Raw genomic sequence first — 14496 nt, 5'->3', positions numbered from 1 at the left:
ATTGCTGCTGTAACAAATTACCATAAGTTTAGTGGCTTAAAACAACAGAAATGTATTCCCTTGCAGTTCTGGAGGCCAGAGGTCTGAACTGAATCACATGGAGCTACAATCATGGTGTGGGCAGGGCCGATTTCTTCTGGGAGCTCCTGGGGAGAGAATCCTTCCTTGGCTCTTCCAGCTTCTGGTAGCTGTGGAAATTTCTTGGCCCATGGCCTCATGACTCCAATGTCTGCCTCTGTGGTCAGAGAGGTCAGATTGCTCTCCTCTTCTGTAGTCTAATCTCCCTCCCTCCCTCTGATATAGATACTTGTGATTACATTTAGCCCCCATCCATATAATCCAGGATAATCTCCCCACATCAAAATCCTTAACTTCATCATATCTGCAAAGTACAAGTAAGGTAACATACTTCACAGGTTCTAGGGATTAGGACCTGGATATCTTTGGGGGCCACCCAACTGCTAGAGGATAAAGGATGAGGCAGAGAGTGGGAAGAGTGAGGTAGGGTGAGCGCGGCCCCATCACAGAGGACCTTGGAAGTCATAGTAAAGAGTTTGGAACCTTCCCACAAAGTGAGGAGGCTTTGAAGCGATCAGATTGTATTTTAGAAAGATCACGCTGGCTGCACTGTAGAGAATTGATTGGAGTGGAGCAAGAGGGCAGACAAAGGGACCAGCTAGAGGCTGCAGTGACATCAGTGTGGTACCAAGAGTGTACAAACAAGTAATGCTTAGGATTCAAACCCATCAGGACTTGATTCTCAAATGAAGATAGTTTATTTATAAATAGTGATTAGTCTGGCTAATTTGAAATGCATCCACCATCTCCTGGTTTTCAGTCTTGCTCTGATTTGCAGCAGAAGGCTGGTTGTTTATACACTGCATAGCCTCAGCTTTAGTTGGAGTATATTGTTGGGAGTAGAGCCGAGGAAGGGGTGGGCTGGGAATCCCAAATCCTGATCCCTAACTGTCACACTTCAACAGCTCCAGATAAAGCGTTCCAGACAAATCACGTCTATGAAGATGAGGAGCTACCAGCAAAGGACATTTACGGCCAGCCACTTTTGGGACAGGCAGTTCTGGCTTTTGGTGATAAGTGTTAATTACAAAATCAGTTTGCAGATGCCAATCTCCCCCCTACCAAACTTCCTCCCACCCTAGAAGAGAAAGGGGGAGCTATTTTGGTTGCAGACCTTTTTTTAAAAGGGGGATTTTGTGTGTGTGTGTTTCCCCAAAAGAACTGCCCAACTTTCTTTTACTCATCTGGTCTTTTCCTGGGTGCATGGGTGTCAACTGGGTTGGTTGAATCAATTTGATAATTTCTTCACTGACCTTTTTACGAATTGGTAAAATTGTCTTTATTGACATGGTTTGGAAGGTTAGCTATAGCTGGATGGTACAAACCAGAAGGACAGGAACTTAGACTGGATGAACAGGAGCCTGGAGGCAGGAAAGGCGATACTCCACTCATTGAACTGGCAGGACTCGTGCTGTAAGTGGGGGCATGTGTCTTAGTGCAGGGATAGGAGAGAGAAGTCAGAGTAGTTAGGGAGTCAGGCAGGGCCTGACGGTATCAGACTTGTTTACATCATTTGTACTTCAGCCATTGAGATTTAAGAAAAAAATCTCTTAGTAATTGCTCACATTCATACCAACCTTAGCTTCCCAAACTCTTTTCTTCTAAACCACTTATTTATGTTCTTAGTCTGCCAATTTTATCTAGTTTCAGACGCTGGATGGTTAATTAAGTGTAGAAAAGGCAAATAACGTTTCATCTTGTGTGCTTACTTTGTGGAGTTGGTAGTGGTTCCCTAGAATGTTTCGCTGAGAAGGATTTTGAGGCTGTGTCTACGCTCAGTGAGAAAGAGTTGAGTGGTTGATTAGCAATGTCTTCTATGGGCTTAGTAAAAGAGAGTGGTAACTCATGTTTGGAATCTGAATGTGTGTTGTTTGATTACATTTTCACATGGCTTCTCCTGCACTGTACATACCACTTTATATGTGATGTACACACTCCACTGTAAGTACTGGACTTTGTTTAAAGTAAACACTCTAAGATAAACACAATGCCCTGAAGAATCCTCTCCCCACCTGTGTTTGTTTTACCTCTGGGGCTGTTATCTTGATACCTTGGGAGTCTGTGGACATTGACTGATGTTTAAGAGATGCCTCTTGGCTTCTCTAGGACAAAATGAAGAGTTACCCTGAGAGCCACTATCAGATTTTTACCATGTCCCAGGTATTGTGCTGCTGCTTTAGACACACTCTTCTGTTTCATCCTCACAGCAACCAGTGATGTAGATGTTATCATTTTATCAGCCAGAAATCTTTCTGTTGCAAGAAATGTAAAACTGAACCGAAACTGGCTTAAATGGTTGGAAATTCATTGGTTCATGTGACAGGAAGGCCAAAGGCAGTGTGGTCCCAGGGTCAGCTTGATTCACTCCTCTGGATCTATTTCACCTCCACTGTATCCTGGATGCCCATGGAGGCAGCTCTTCTCTGAGGTCGTTGGAGTGAGTTGCTGTGTGGGACCAAAGAAGAAAACCCAAGTAGCCTTGCATTTTGGAGGGGATGCCTAAAAGCATATGTCCTAGGAGGTAGAGATTTGAGTAGACTGTGTGTACTTCTCTCAAATTTAGTTTGTAGGTCCTACATCCCAGTATTTTTTCTCTGCTCTCAACCATAGGAATACATAGAAACATCCCCAGTGTTTCAACACTATTTCTCATAGGAAGCACAAACAAACTTTTTTGAAAGGATAGCAAATCATCCGTTCACTTGCTCAGCAAACACTGAACTTGTACTATGAATGGCCCATGCTGTGTCAGGTGCTGGGGACACAGAAATGAAGCAAACCCATGAGAATCTCTGACTTTGACTGTAGTGTAGTAAGTACAATCATAGAGGGGTGAGCAAAATCCTATAGGAACCCAGCCTTGCGTTAGGCCATATAAATGTAAGTCTAGTGAGTTTCTGGTGCTTCAGCCTTCATTTCTCTTAGTTCCATTCTTGAATAGAAATTCTGTTAGAGACCTGGCAGTTCTATTGCTTTGGCCATTAGAACAGTTTTGAAATGCTCTGCAGTTTTGCCTTTCATTGAGACTTGGAAGCAGAGCACCATGACAGGGTATTTTTGATTTGCTGATCTGGGGCCCCAAACACAATTTAGGCAACATTACCCTGGTCCCCTCCTATCCAATACATGTGTATGTCAGTTTCTGTTTGCATCTATTGATAGATGCTTTTGTTACATGGGATCTTTTGGTTTGTAACTAGAGGAAGAGAGTCAAATCTTTGGTTGGAGAAGGACAGAGGGGTTGGTTTGGTCTTTGTTCCCTCACTGACCCTTTGGATGGGTTTTGAACCCCTGTAGTTAGAGGACTGAAGGTTGGATGTGGAAGGAACTCTTCATGAGAGGAATTATGATACACTGAGCACAAGAGACCTGGTTTAGAGCTTGGGTGACAAAAGGGCACAGAGCCCTCAAGTCAGGGAGGATTTCTTCCCCATCTCTGAGTGGAACCCAGCTTTGCTTTGGCACCCTGAGGATTAGGAGTTTGGGAGTATCCAGGATCTGGGAATAACGGCACAGGCTCTGGCAATCTTGTGATGGGTACTGAGCTCAGGGAGCTGTGTGGGCAGAGGGTGGACATAGGGGGGTTGGTGGTTAACTTATGTCTCCGGGTATATATGTGAGGCATCCCCACTGGGACTCCCTCGAAATTACTGAGGACTTTTTGGGAGGGAGACTGAGGCATTGTTGTTATATAAATGGGAGCTTAATTCAGTGTAAAATGGTTACTGAAAACAAATGTGACTATAATTTGTAATCATGATCTCAGCAGCCCTAGATAAATAGTTAAGAAGCAAAGCAAAATGTAGGACAACTGATGCAAAATATTTACAGAGTTAAAGTCCAAAGACCACTTGAAAAACAAGGACTGTGACCCGAGACCCAAAAATGAGATGTTAAGGCATTACTTTTTCTTTTACTTGAAAAAAATTTGAAAACAGAAGAGGGATAACTTGCAGAGTTTCAAAGCACTCTCCTATTGAGTACTCAATAAAGGCTTCCCTCTTTTCTTCCTTCCTCCCTCCCTCCCTCCCTCCCTCCCTCCCTTCTTTCTTCTTCTTCCTCTTACTTCTCTTCCTCCCCTTTCTCCTCATCCTCCTCTTCTCCCCTTCCTCCTCTTCTTCCTCTTCCTCTTCTTTCCCTTCTTCCCCTCCCTCTCCCTCTTCTTCTTCTAAACAAAAATTCTGTTCGAGGTGTTTTACAAGTAGTAGGCTTGGATCCCAGGACCTTTCCAACAGGAAAACAGAAGTACTGTGTATTGCCCCAGAGCTTCCTTTTTCTCTTCTGGCACAAGAGTTTCTATTATCACTCCCATGTGACAGAGAGGAAATTAGGGTTGGGGGCTTAACTGACCTGACCTCAGATCTCAAAAAGGAACAGTGGCAGCTTGAGACTCTGACCTAGTGCTCTTTCAGGAGTTTAGACTGCTCCAGCACTGACATATACATAGTCGTTAACAGTAGCTGCGCATGAGTCTTCTGAAGAGCTTTAAAAAATATGCTAAAAGGATCCCTTGTCAGACCAATTAATTAACATAGTACGTAAGAATAGACTTAGGAGCCAGACTCTGAGTTTGAATTCTGCCTTTGCCACTTACTAGCTGTGTACCTTGGCAAGGTACTTAACTTCTCTGTGCCTCAGTTTTCCCCTTTGTAAAGTGGGGATAATACCACCGCCTTCCTTGTAGGGTTGTTCTAAGGATCAAATGAGTTAATGGGGATGAGACATTTATAACAGGGTCTGCCATATGGTAATCGCTATTTAAAATCCTGCCAAGCACACCAGAGCACACACTTTAAGTGTTTATTAAATAAATCAATAAAATAGAATCTGGTGATCGGTCTTTCATAAGTACCCCCCCCCCCCCAACGGATTCTAATGTGCAGCCTGGGTTTTCAATCTGTTAACGTCGTGCCTCTTTGGGGATTCCGCCTCTCCCCAAATTGACATTAACCAGTGAGCGAGGCGAGTTGCTTTTTTCGTTTGTTTTGTTTTGGGTTGTTTTAACGACAGTTTAGGGTGTTTTTCGGAAAGATTATCCGACATTTTTCCCCCCAGTTTGTGACTATTATAACACTTTAATTGATGGGAAGGGGGAGTTGGCTTGTTTGTTTGTTTGATTTTTGCCTCTTCTAAGATGCTGAGCCCAGAAACCTGTTACCTGAATTCCTCAGGGACCAATGAAGGAGGGGAGCCCGAGGGCGAAGGAGCGCTCTCTACGCTCTCTGGGAGTTGTAGTTCCCCAAAGATCCTGTAAGCGTTCAATGGCCAGCTAGGAACTACGACTTCCACAATGCCGCGGGCCGCCCGCCCTGCCTCTCGCCCGTGCCTCTCGCCAGGCTTCCCAGTACCGCCTCTCGGCAGCGGCGGCGGCGTCAGGGGTACCATGGCCGACGACGGTTCCCCTGAAGAGCCGCCCAGTCCGCGGGGCTCCCCGGGCCGGGCGCCGCGGGTTCAGCGTGCGGTCGGACCGGGCAGCGGCGGCAGCGGCAGCGGCTGCGGGGAGACCCCGCGGACGGCGGCGCTGGCGCTGCGCTTCGACAAGCCCATCAAGCAGGCCTTCTACAACACCGGGGCCGTGCTGTTCGTGTGCCTGTGCTGCGGCGCCGCCGTGCTTGTCTACTTTATCCTGGAGGCCTTCCTGCGGCCGCTGCTGTGGGCCGTGCTGTGCGGTACCTTCCTGCACCCCTTCAAGAGCTCGCTGACGCGGCTGGGCCGCCACTGGCTGCAGCGCCTGCACCGCGCGCACACGCCCATCGTGCTGGCCGCGCTGCTGCTGCCGATCTGCTTCGCAGACTACGGCGTGGAGGCCCTGGGCGAGCAGGCGCTGCGCCGCCGCCGCCTGCTGCTGCTGCTCGGCGCCGGCGGCCCGCTCCTCTACGGCCTCTACAGCCTGGGCAGCTACCTGGGCGTGCAGGTGCTGCTGGCGCACGCCGGCGCGCTCATCTGCCGCGGGCTGGACTACTTCAGCAGCCTGTGGGTGAGTGAGCCTCGGCCCGGGCCCTGGGCGGTCCCGGCGAGCGCGCAGTGCCCCTCACCACACTCGCAGCTCGCTGGGGTGCGATCCTGCCAACCCCTCCGCACGATGCAGGGGCGGCCAGAGGTCCAGACCTGCGCTGCAGGCAGTGTCCGTCTCAGCCTTCCTTCCCGTGCACCCTAGGAACTTGGCGCACTTCCTTCCAAAGTGAGGGCGGGTGTGGTTTGAAAGTCTCCCCGTTCCCCGCCCCCATCCTAACGGAACCACTTAGCGGGGCGTGTGCCCTGTGAGGAATCGCTGTTCCCCTTTGCAGGTAGGGGCTTCAGTGCATCGGCAGGTGGACATGAATTTACTCCTGGTCAGGGAGAGTGGGTGCTCCAGCATCTTAGTTCTGCTCACGTGGGACTTTCCTGGAAGGGACCTTAGAGATCCTAGTCCAACCGGTCATCCTACAGATAGGAGAGGTGACTTCTTACCAGCCTAGGGCTAGTTGGGCACAGAGAGGGCACTGGTTGACGCAAGTTTCTCAAGTCCTAGAACACATCTTTCTTAATAGTTCAGAGCTGCCTCTCAGTTCAGGTGATTTCAGTGTACTTTGTGCCAGGCACCTACCTGGGTGCTGAGCCTCTTTCTCGCCACAGTCTATTCTGGGGAACTACTTACATTGTGCAGGGACTGCTGTGCAACATTCTCTTCCCGCCTGGATTACTTAGGCAGACTGGGTGAAGGAAAGGTATATTTGTGATTCTTGGATCATCCTGAGCTTATTCTTGGAAAATCACAGAGCTTTAGAGTTGGAAGGGATTTCAAGGATAATCTAGTGACACGTTTCCTAACTCAGACCAGATTGTAGACCAGTTAATGATCCACATATTTCACTGGGGACTGTTAAAAACAAGTGGATGTTTAATGCATAAGAATGCTATTTCATCAATAAGCAGTACCATTTAAAAATAAATTTATTCACTTTTGTCAGTGTTCAATGCACCTTGATATCAAGTTGCAAAATAATTCCCTTTATCTGTCAAGCAAGGTTTTGACTTGCCTGAGGTTATTGGTAGAGTTGGTGATTGATTCCAGAACTCCTCTGTGCTCTTGCTCTATCCATACAACCTCTCGGTTCAAGTAAAAAGTTGATTGAGTATGTTGTTAGGTACTGGGCTTTGTGAGGGCTTTAAACGGAGTAAGGTGCAGGCTCTGTGTTCAAGGTACATATAATCTATATGTGAGCATATTCTTATGGAGATGACAGACACACAGATAAATGTTCATTACCCACCAATTATGGGCCAGCAGGGTATTGCAAGGTATTGGGGAGCACCTCATCCATAATTTTGGGATGCTGCTTGTGCGTGTAACTGCTGAGTTATCAGACAGAATCCTTGGCCTCCAAGAGGCCTGGTTATTTCAGTTGTGGTAGGAGGGAGGGATGTGGAAGCACCCTCTTTCACCTCCTGAGGCTTGACAGATTGTCAGGTGGAAGTGATCCTACTCTTTATTTCCTGCTTGCCTGGCACTCTTCAGGAGAGGTTTCTGAGATCCGGAGAATGTGATGGTCCCAAAGTCGCTCAGACTTTGAACAAACCCAGGATTCACTTTATGGAGTCCCAGTTCCATGTTATTTCTCCTTTACCTGTTGTTTCACAGTTTAGTTAAGTGGACTGAATGCCTCTTACATAGAAGGCAGAGTACTGTATGCTGTTAAGAAATATAAAGATTACTATAACTTGATTCCTGTCCTCAAGAGATTCAATCTTGTCAAATTCAGAAATATTTCTAGATTCTGCTAACATTTTTGACTGTTGATAATGCAGTTTACTGTAATTACCGTAGGCAAGACCAAGTAGCATATCCACCAAACTGTAGGAAATAGGAAAGAAAGCCCTAGCATATATGAACACTGTATTTTCATAGTAAAGTAAGAATTGAATACATGGGTAAATTGCCATGATTAGCAGAAACTGGGGCATTTCTGCCAGTCACTCTCAGATAGTGGAAAGAGATGAGGAATTGAATAATTGTGAAAAAGTGCCTGCAGCTCAGTGTATAAAGCTATGAATATCTTTTTACTGAAGATAAACCCCCCTTCCATGTATTTTATTTACATACCCTTGAATGGGTTGTGGATGAGCAGAAGAGAAGTAAGGGCCAAGATTGATTAGGTTAGAAGAGGGGAAGGAAGGTCAAGCCAATTAATAATTTTGAAAAGGCTTGAAACTCAGCTGTTTGCCTAAAGCGATGGGGGCAAGGGAGGAAGGGGTAAAAAACCGCATTATAAAAGACACAGTATGAGTTAATTAGAAGTGATTAGGGAGCCTAAATTGAGGTTGATCTGAGTTGGAGAGAAACTTGCGGCTGTGTTTTCTTGAAGCAGTTCTTAGGAGCAGGTGGTTGGATGGAGGTGAGCTAAAAGTGTACCTGGGAAGCGGAGACAGGGAGTGCTCACTTCTCAGTCAGGAGCGCTGATTAAGGCCTGGCAAGAAGTGAAAGGTCATGTGACCGGGCAGGGCGCCCTCTCTATAACTTTACTATCATAGTTCACAGCTGGTTTGGTTTTGTGAGCCCAAGAAGGGCTGCCTGTCATAGAAAAAGAGTCTTTATGCTTTCTAAACAACCTGTAAATTGGAGTGTGCTGCTGCTGAGAGGTATGGCTGGGGGAGGTAGAGAGAAAAGTGAATTTAAGGAAATCTACATTTTGGAGAGCTGACAATTCATGCATTTAAGATCCAGCTTTTGAGCATCTACCATGTACTGGTAGGCGCTTTCATGTGTGTTATTTCATTCTCACAACAGTCATGTGAAGTAGGAGGGAGGAATTTCACAGGTGAGATTTAGAGATTGATCTGTTCATTCTGTCAGTGAATGATACTCAACAGACCTATCAGCAGTTGAAGGCCCTTTGTCATCAAAACCTTCAACAAAGATTTTTAAAAACTTTTCCCCAGTACATTGTGTTTATTTATTTATTTATTTAGAGTATAAATTGATTTTAATTTTCAGGAAAAAAATAGAAGAATATCAGGATTGGACTAACCACACATATTCCCCCAAAGGCCCCTAGATTCTAGTCATCTAGAAACTTTAGTCATCTCTCTTATCCTTGTATCTGTTATTTCCAAGTCCTATCCCGTTTTCCTTTGTAATGTCTTTAATACTTGTGTTTTCCTTTGTTACCAGTTTATCCTTCCAGTTCAGTTCCTATTCACCTCACTTTGGGGTTCCTTCAGCCTCCTAGCTCTTTTCTGCTAATTCTCCATCCTGCTTGCAAGTGAAAGAGTAACCATCCATGATGTGAGCAATTTTTTAAAACAGCTTCAAATATATTAGAATATTGTACTGACTTAGTGATTTCTAAACACTTAAAAAAAAATCATCTGTTGCACCAAACTCACATATAACTCAGTCCTTAGGGCCCTTGGCATCTTTCCTTGGTGTAGAGCTGTCAAGATAAATCTGAGAATCTAGCCTTCCTGCTCCACCATTTTTCTTTGCTGGGAGTGTTTTGGGTCTTCCTCTCTCCTTTAGTTCTGACTTGTTAGAACGTTTGAAGACATTTACAGTTTTTGCGGTAGTAATAGATTTGTTTTCTCCATGGTCTCTGATCACATTGTTTCCATTTTACTTCATAAAGAAGCATGAAGTGGAAGGAACAGTGGCTGAAAGATAAGAGTGTAAATTCTAAACTGAGCTCTGTTAGTAGCTTGCTTTGTGACCTTGGACAGAACAGGGCCGGTCTCTGGGCTACTCAACTCTAGTTGTGTGAAGTGTGGGGTTAGCTTGGATGATTTCTAAGGTTCCTGGATATTCAGTTTTACAGATCCCCAGAGTTTGGTAGTACTGCCAGCAAGGCTCTTGGGAAATGCACATTAGCCAGTCGGCCAGGCCTACTCCTGGTGTGTTTTACTTGCCTGGCAACAGTAAGGAGGAAAGTTTCCGGTACTTAGGTTCTTTCTCAGTTAAAGACTGATTATAAAAGAGTCTTGGGGCTTCCCTGGTGGCGCAGTGGTTGAGAATCTGCCTGCTAATGCAGGGGACACGGGTTCGAGCCCTGATCTGGGAAGATCCCACATGCCGCGGAGCAACTAGGCCCGTGAGCCACAACTACTGAGCCTGCGCGTCTGGAGCCTGTGCCCCGCAACGGGAGGGGCCGCGATAGTGAAAGGCCCGCGCACCGCGATGAAGAGCGGTCCCCGCACCGCGAGGAAGAGTGGCCCCCGCTTGCCGCAACTAGAGAAAGACCTCGCGCGAACCGAAGACCCAACACAGCCAAAACTAAAATAAATAAATAAATAAATAAATAAAACACATGTTAGGAAAAAAAAAAAAAAAAAAAGAGAGTCTTGACTCTTAAGTTGCCACACCACGAAGAGAACAAAGCTTTCAAATTAGAGTAAAGGAGAATGAAGTTTTAAAGGAGAAAGAAGTACCTGAAGCAGTAGCTGATTAGGGCTGTGGATCCATGAGTTGGGAAGAAATCAGTAGTTTTATTCTCTCTGTAAAAGACTTAGGAAACTGTTCTGCAAAATCATGCAATAGAAGCAAGCCAAGTTGCTTTTCCAGTTAATACCCAGATGACCATAAATAAAACAAAGACACAGTCTACAGGACAAAGCCTACTTATGTTTTATGCATTTAATATCTTATTTAATCAGAAAAGTATACGTGGTTAATAAGTCAAATGAAAGGAAAATGTGATTGTTTATTAGTTAGCTTTGCTCGTAGTGCTAAATGAATGTTGCCAGTTTTTATGGACAGTCTTTAGTATCAGCACACATTGGTGCTGTAAAATGAGTATTGAATGTATAGTTTGAAAAGGACACATTGCTCTGAAGAACATAGTTTGGGAAAGTATGCCTTCTTCTGTTGAAACTGTGGCTCATTGATTTATTCCTGGAAGAAGATTCATACTTGAACAGGTTTTCTCAGAGGCTAAACACATCTCTCAGAGAGAGACAGAAATAAAAAGCTCTCATAAAGGCACACTTATAGGAATCCATGCTGGAAATTATGTATGAAATTTGAATGTACAAATCCTTATTTTCAGTAAGTTAAAGAATATTTAGCGATTTAAAATATTAACTCAAGTAAAACATGCTTGTTATATATATAAAAAAATTTAAGCAGCATGTAAGTTTATATGGTAAAAGTGAATTGTCTCTTTTCTCTTCCCACTGTATAGATGTTATTGTTGTTAACTGTTTGGTGAATAGCCTTCTAAGTTTATTTCTACACCTATGTGAAAGTATAAAGTATAGGGGTTTTGTTTTTTAAAACAGAAGTTTTATATATATATATATGTATATATATATATCTATATATATATATGAAATTCTCTTTCTTTTATCATTGCTCTTTCATTATCATTGTATTGTAGATATCTTTCCTTGATAGTACTTTCAGATATACTTCTTTCTTTTTAATAGTAGCGTAGTCTAAAGTTTTTTTTTTCTGGATGCCTTTTAGAAAGTGTTCCTACCAAATTATTTTAGCACTGAATTTGTATTAGTATCTGATAAACATTTTTAAACATTGGTAACTGTAAAATCATAATGGTTTAATAGAAACTTTAAAGTGTTTTTATAAATGGCCATACTTTTTCAACTAATAATATTCTGTGAATTTTTTCTGAGGAAACTCTTGAAAATACTGAAAAAAAAGTCAAAAGATTTTTTTTTTTTTTAAGTAAAAGACATTTACTATTTATAAAGATAATACTACTCTTAGAAGAAAATTCAATACTTGAAGAAAAGTGTAAAGATGCAACTTACCCCCTGAAATCCAACCATTCAGGGACAATATTTTTTAACATTTTGGTGAGTATATTTTCACCATTATAAATTTGCATATGCATAAATTTACAGTGTGTCATTGAATAAAGTTATTTATCACACTTTTGAAAGTCTGAATAATTATTTCATTTTTGGAGATACCATAATTTAAACAGTCTCCTATAAAATGACATTTAATTTGTTATATTTAATTTGTTTGTTTAATATTTTAAACTGCCACAGTGAATATTTTTATATCTGCACAGTGTGTAGTTCTTCTGTAAACCAAATTTGTAGAAGTGGAGTTGGGGAGTATATTTAATAAGTTGTTATTTTAAACTGAAATGAGGTTACCTGTGAGTTTCAGGTTTACTGGGTGAAAACACATACCTCTCTTTAGACAATGAGTTTCTTTGAAAAAATCTGAAGTATGCAGTCTCTCATTTTTTTCCTCTCTTTGCAAGTGATACTCATTCCTTATGAATACAGATAAGAAACAAAAACTTCTTGGAGGTTGGTTGAAAAGTATCATAGGCTTAAAATCTGAAAGTATATCCTTCTGTGATCCTCTAGTTCAGCTTCTCACTGAGGGCACACTCTCCTACTTTGTCATCCCTGACTTCCAGTCAGCTTTTGCTCAGACTTCTAGCGATGGTAGCTCATTCCCTTTTCAGACGTCTACAGTTTATTAGAAAAATTTATTATATAAAGCTGAAATATGTTGCTTCCTAATTTCCACCTATTATTTCTGCCCTCAGAACCACAGAAAATTAAGTCTATTGCCTCTCTCAGATGACATTTCCCCAGCTATTTGGAGATAGCTATCAAATCTTACTTCCTTCCCTTTTCTAAGCTGAACAGTTTTTTCCCCCAGCTGTATCTCTATCTCCTATGTTGTGATTTCCATTTCCTTTCCCAGTCTGAATTCTACTGCCGATGTGGTTTGATAGTGTAAGTCACTGAAACAATCACTTTGCCTGATGTATTGTACTTTTATTAATAGGCATTCATACCCGTTACGTTTCTGACCAGCTATCCTCTTCCCATTCTTTACTCGTATAGATGAGTTTTGAATCTAAAAGCAGAACTTTGCATTTCTCTCTATTAAATTTAATCTTATTTGATTAGCCCATTGTTCTAATTTCAGGATATCTTTTTGAATCATTTATATTGACTATTCCCAATTTTGTGTAATCTACAAGTTCGGCTAATATGCCTTCTATTCTTTCATCTAAATTACTGACTACATGTTTAATAAGGCAGGGCTGATTACCCCCTGTGTAGCATACTGCTGAAGACCATCCACTTGCTGAGGATCAATTTTTTTTTAAATTTCAGCAATTTGTAGTCATCAAAATCAACTGTTTTTATTTTCCCTTGTGAATACTGGAGCAGCTTTTCCTCTTTGTTTTTCTGGCACTACCCTTTATTCTCCTTATTGTTAAGAAAGCAGATTCTGGAGCCAGGTTCCTGGGTTCTAAATCCTGACTGTCACTTCTTTTTTTTTGCTTTTTAAAAAAATAGTAATTTATTTATTTATTTATTTATGTTTTATTTTTTGGCTGCATCGGGTATTAGTTGCAGCACGCGGGATCTTCGTTGTGGCATGCGGGATCTTTCGTTGTGGTGCACGGGCTTTTCTCTAGTTGTGGCGTGCGGGTTTTCTCTCTCTAGTTGAGGTACGCGGGCTTAGTTGCCCTGCAGCATGTGGGATCTTAGTTCCCCGACCAGGGATTGAACCCATGTCCCCTGGAGGCAGGAGGACAGGGTTCTAGAGAGAGACTTCTGGATGATTTCTCTTCCATCTTTAAGATACTGATTGGGTGGTATCCTTTCAAAGCTTTTTCGCCTTGGCTGTCTCTCTACCTGGATTTTCCTCCCGTCTCGCTGCCTGTCCAAGGCTAAGCTGCTGCCCCAAAGGCCTTGAACCCATCTTTCCCGACTCTGTCACTTTTTAGCTGTGTGACCTTGTGCAAGTCACTTCTCTTAAGTATCAGTTTCTTTCATCTCTAAAACGGGAGTGATAATGGTACTTTTTTCCTGGGGTTATGAGGATTAAATGAGTTCATGTATTTAAAGTATTAGAACAAGGCAGAGTGTTACATAAGTGTACTGTTATTACACTCAGATTTTGTTCTGAGCTCTACAGTCATAATCTCAAATTCTCTAAATTCCCAGGGTTAAATTTGTGTGGTCCTACAAGCTTGAACTTTTTGGAAACAGCTGTAGTCTCACTTCCCATGTGCTCATATATCTGGGGCTTAAGATCTCTTTAATATTTCATCTTATTAGTTGCTTGAAGAAAAATATTTTAATATCCTTTTCATTATAAAAGAACTAGTGCTCATTAAAGGCAATTTGGAAAATATAGAGAAAAGGAAAAGGGAAAAACAAAATCTTATCACCTAAATACAACTTTTTAGTACATTTCTCCCCCTCCTCCACCATACAGTAGATATACTCATGTCACATGTGTTTTTTTAATTTTGCTTTTTCCTTAATAATATCTTAGGAATATTTTAAGTTATATAGTCTTTGTTTAAAAAAGCCTGTTTTAATGATTGCATAACATTTTACTGAGTGACTCATCCAGAGTTAACCACTTCCCAGTTATTGAACTTTTAGGTTATCGACTTTTCAGTGTTCTAAATTAGTCTATGATGAGCTTCTTTATTT

The 14496-nt window shown here is 42.6% G+C and overlaps 1 protein-coding gene across 4 annotated transcripts in view; it reads left to right on the top strand.

Annotated features, from left to right (window-relative positions):
- Window positions 1-5421: 5421 nt before the first annotated feature.
- The window catches only part of TMEM245 (transmembrane protein 245), a 103618-nt gene continuing 94543 nt past the window's right edge, over window positions 5422-14496 (top strand). For all 4 annotated transcript variants that reach the window (XM_057548631.1, XM_007178240.2, XM_007178239.2 and 1 more), the window contains exon 1: window positions 5422-6055. In XM_057548631.1, coding sequence (XP_057404614.1) covers window positions 5462-6055 — 594 coding nt within the window. In that variant the 5' untranslated portion in view covers window positions 5422-5461. The remainder of the gene's footprint in view (window positions 6056-14496) is intronic.

This window comes from Balaenoptera acutorostrata, chromosome 6 (assembly GCF_949987535.1).
Source record: "Balaenoptera acutorostrata chromosome 6, mBalAcu1.1, whole genome shotgun sequence".
Classification (NCBI taxonomy): domain Eukaryota; kingdom Metazoa; phylum Chordata; class Mammalia; order Artiodactyla; family Balaenopteridae; genus Balaenoptera; species Balaenoptera acutorostrata.
Note: the sequence above shows the minus strand (reverse complement) of the source record. Positions and strands in the feature narration are given on the sequence as shown.